At 50.1% G+C, this 3,415-nt stretch overlaps 1 protein-coding gene across 1 annotated transcript; it reads right to left on the bottom strand.

Moving 5' to 3' along the window:
• Positions 1-2,924: 2,924 nt before the first annotated feature.
• Positions 2,925-3,242, bottom strand: LOC108863775 (uncharacterized). The gene has a single exon (XM_018638332.1). The coding sequence runs from the start codon at positions 3,240-3,242 to the stop codon at positions 2,925-2,927; it is 318 nt and encodes a 105-aa protein (XP_018493848.1).
• Positions 3,243-3,415: the final 173 nt, after the last annotated feature.

A 3,415-nucleotide genomic window follows, 5' to 3' on the forward strand; every position in this document is an offset into this window, starting at 1 on the left:
ACTGGCTCGACGAAAGCAGGCTCATGTTCTGAGTGACTCCGAAGATGGATATCTGTTGAGCGTTTTTCGGGTGAGTGGTGGGAGAGTGTGAGTGAGAGAGCTGGACAGCTGATCGGGTGCTCCAGGACTCCGTAGAGATCATGGCGTATGTCGAAAAAATGAGGATGTCCGAGCGAGCAAATGAATCATTTGAGCTTGGAACATCGGGCAGTATTTTCGCATTCTATTCGCGTCAATCCGGTCTAGGATTCTGGGGTCGACTGTTGCTTTGTTTGCTCTCAAGCTTCCAGTTCGATTGCAGTACTACAATCGGAATACATAGGGTACCGATCTTCCACAATCAAGACAGTAGCATCCTCCATTTGACCGCTTAAGACGGTATTTTTTTTCGGAGAGGGAAAATGCGTTTACGCAGACTCACGGTTGAGTACTGTGGGGCTCGTCCTCGCAGACACTACCCACTAAAACCTCTCATGTGTGTGTATCCGCATCCGTCGCCGGTATTACTAGTTTCCGTCAGCGGGGAGGCGGGAGACCGAAGTCTCAGTGCGGTGTGTTGTTCGTAGGGTTTATGAGGCTGTTTTCGTGTTCTATCTTGACTTTGAGTATTTCAGTTATAAATTTATCTATGTTATCCCAGTTTTCCTGGTTCTCCAGCATGTGGTTTATTAATAATAAACCACATGCTGGAGAACCTAAATAATAAATTATTATGTTATGCGGTGTTAGTTGAGCTCTAGTGAGGAGATTTATGTGGTCTCTATTCGCTGTGAATTTAGTGCAGTGGAAAATTGTGTGTTCTGCTGTGTCGTCGTGTTTTAGGCAATGTACGCGAATTTACGGTATAAAGTGCCATCCTTCTTTGGTATCGAATAACGACTTCTGAGACACTTCCCGAACGCGTTTCATCCATACCTCTAGGAGGCCTCCTATGTGACATGAATAAAGGTTGAGTGAAATGTCGGAAGCTTATTCTGATTCGAAAAATGGGACATATCGCGATGGGGGCGGATTTCGTGCCTCATTTTGGTCGATGCTCACTCGAACACCAGGCATCCTCGTGTTGCTGGGTTTCTTGAGCAAGCGACGATGGGTACGCTCGAGAGAAAGAAATTCGACCTGAAGAGCGTCAGTCTATCATGCATCTTGACCTCGGAATATCGATTTAATGTATCCTTGATACTCGGGCAATGATTCGCTCAGAGATTTGGAAGGTCTATCTAGGTATTTTTCTCGACATTTAGGATCGATTTTGCCTCTTTTGGGTGCCGATTTCGCGTGTTTCGGTTCCTGTTTGCCTGCCTGTACCGCGACTTTTTAGTGACAGAGAGTTCTAGCTCCACTGATGAACGATAGCCGAGACCTTGTAGAAGTTCAGGGGGGAGGCACACCAAGCTCCGAAAATAGGAAGCACAGCTTTTCGGGTTTGAGAGAGAACTGTTGCGGTCACATCAAACGCTTCGAGCTAGCGGAGCTGAAACCGAAGCACTATGTTTGTTTTCAGAGCGGATCGGTGACCCACGAGGAAGTGTTATCTGGACATTCTGTGGATCGTTTATTCTAGAACAAGTACGACGCGAATGAGTAAGGATCGCTGAATTTTCCCACGGAGTGGAGCATTAAGGATTCGAAATTCTGAGAGGACGTGGGATCTTCCGAAAGGCACTGAGGTGCTGCCGGACGGATTCTTTCAAGGAGAGTGGATAGCTCTTCTCGCATCTCCTCGCTCTCGATTTGACATGAACGGTTCTCTTGTTCCAGACGCGTCTTTTCGCGTCGGAGGGAAGCGATCATTTCCCTTTTTCTCCGGCGACACTTCGCTGCGGCGATGCGATTCCTTTCCCGTCGGTCTCGGAGCCTTTCAGCTCTGGTCAGCTCCGCGGGACTCCCCTGAGCACCCCCAGGAGTAGACGTAACCGGTGGTCCCGCTGATTCCGACCAGAGTTCGCTAGACCCGGAATCCTCAGGAGGGGGACGCCTGGGGCGAGGCTTGCCGATACCGCGCAGCAGAATTTCCATGAGATCCGGCCTGCTCATATTCACACCAGGGATTCTCAAGAGGCTCCTGAAATCCACGTCGGGGCTCCCGAAATCCACGTCGAGGCTTCTTTCTTCTACCGGGGTTTCCTCAAATAGATCGTCGAGCTCATGACGCCGGGCTCTTCCCCGACTGCGAATACCATCCTCTGTGTAGAAGTCAGATGAAGCCATCTGGAATGAGATCGTTATCCTGATGCGGCAGATTACTCAACTCACTCGTCTCGGCCACACACAACTTTCTGCTGATCGATACGAAGAAGAACGCTTGAATCCCGGTGCAAGTCAACCCGGCCACGCCGTCAACCCGGCCACGGCGTCAACTCGGCCGCGGCGTCAACCCGGCCGCGGCGTCAACCCGGCCGCGGCGTTAACCCGGCCACGGCGTCAACCCGGCCACGGCGTCAACCCGGCCATCTGGGGGTGCACCTATGATGGAACTGTCTTTGAGCGAGAAGGAGGGGGGATTTCTCGTTGCGATTCAATGAGGCAGAGGAAAACGATCACTGACTCAGCTATCCCTGGATACGGATTAATAGAATGATGCGAGACGCAACCGTCGAAGCCTTCGAACTCATATCAACTTCGAACTCGTTCGAGAGGCTTTTATTCCCTCCGCGTCAGCTTGCGACTATCACAATCGATAAAATTTTCAGCACTGCACATCTGCGGGTATTAAGTAGCAACAATCAATCCATTCGAGTCACGTAAACCTCGATCGATTTCATCAGACTATATGTATTCCCATCTTTCGGTCCGCTATCCATCTTTTCCCATTTACTTAACATGTGAGCACTATCTCACGATCAATTCCATAAGATCACATCACACAAATTAAAATTACAATGAAATCAAGTTTTCACAAGGGAACGATTTTGTCGCGGTCACTATGGATTCATCTCGTAGGTATGAGCGATTCCGCGGAGGAATTCAATGAGCGCGTAAGAATCACGTCGATTCATTATCCTCAGGATGCGCAGATCGTTCTGGAGATACCGGTTCCGTTTTTCCGCAGCCGCGCATCCGGCGACGTAATGTTCTAGCTGGGCGTCCTTGTGCACCTGCGCTTTCCTCAAACCATCAATGAACTTCAACAGCCCAGGGTGGTCCGCTGCGAACTGACGCTGGAGACTCCGGTGAAAAGCTTCCACAAAATTGTTCGTTCGAGAGTCATCATTGAGCGTACGTTCATGGACACTCCACATGTGGACTGGAAAAATGGCTTCCCGGCGTCCCATGGTTCCATCGGTCCTTATCTGCAGCCTCCCCATGTATGTGTCCTCAAAATAGTCGAGAACCGGCTGCAGCTCTTCCGGTAGCTCGTCCCTGAGGTCACGGAGGGCTTCTTCCAGGCGATTTGGTGGTAAGAATGCCATCG

Source organism: Galendromus occidentalis, unplaced genomic scaffold, assembly GCF_000255335.2.
Source record: "Galendromus occidentalis unplaced genomic scaffold, Mocc_1.1 scf7180000076892, whole genome shotgun sequence".
Lineage (NCBI taxonomy): Eukaryota > Metazoa > Arthropoda > Arachnida > Mesostigmata > Phytoseiidae > Galendromus > Galendromus occidentalis.

Bases quoted from the DNA above. Each gene is read 5' to 3' on its own strand.
- LOC108863775 (XM_018638332.1), bottom strand. From the start codon at position 3,242: ATGTGGAGTGTCCATGAACGTACGCTCAATGATGACTCTCGAACGAAC.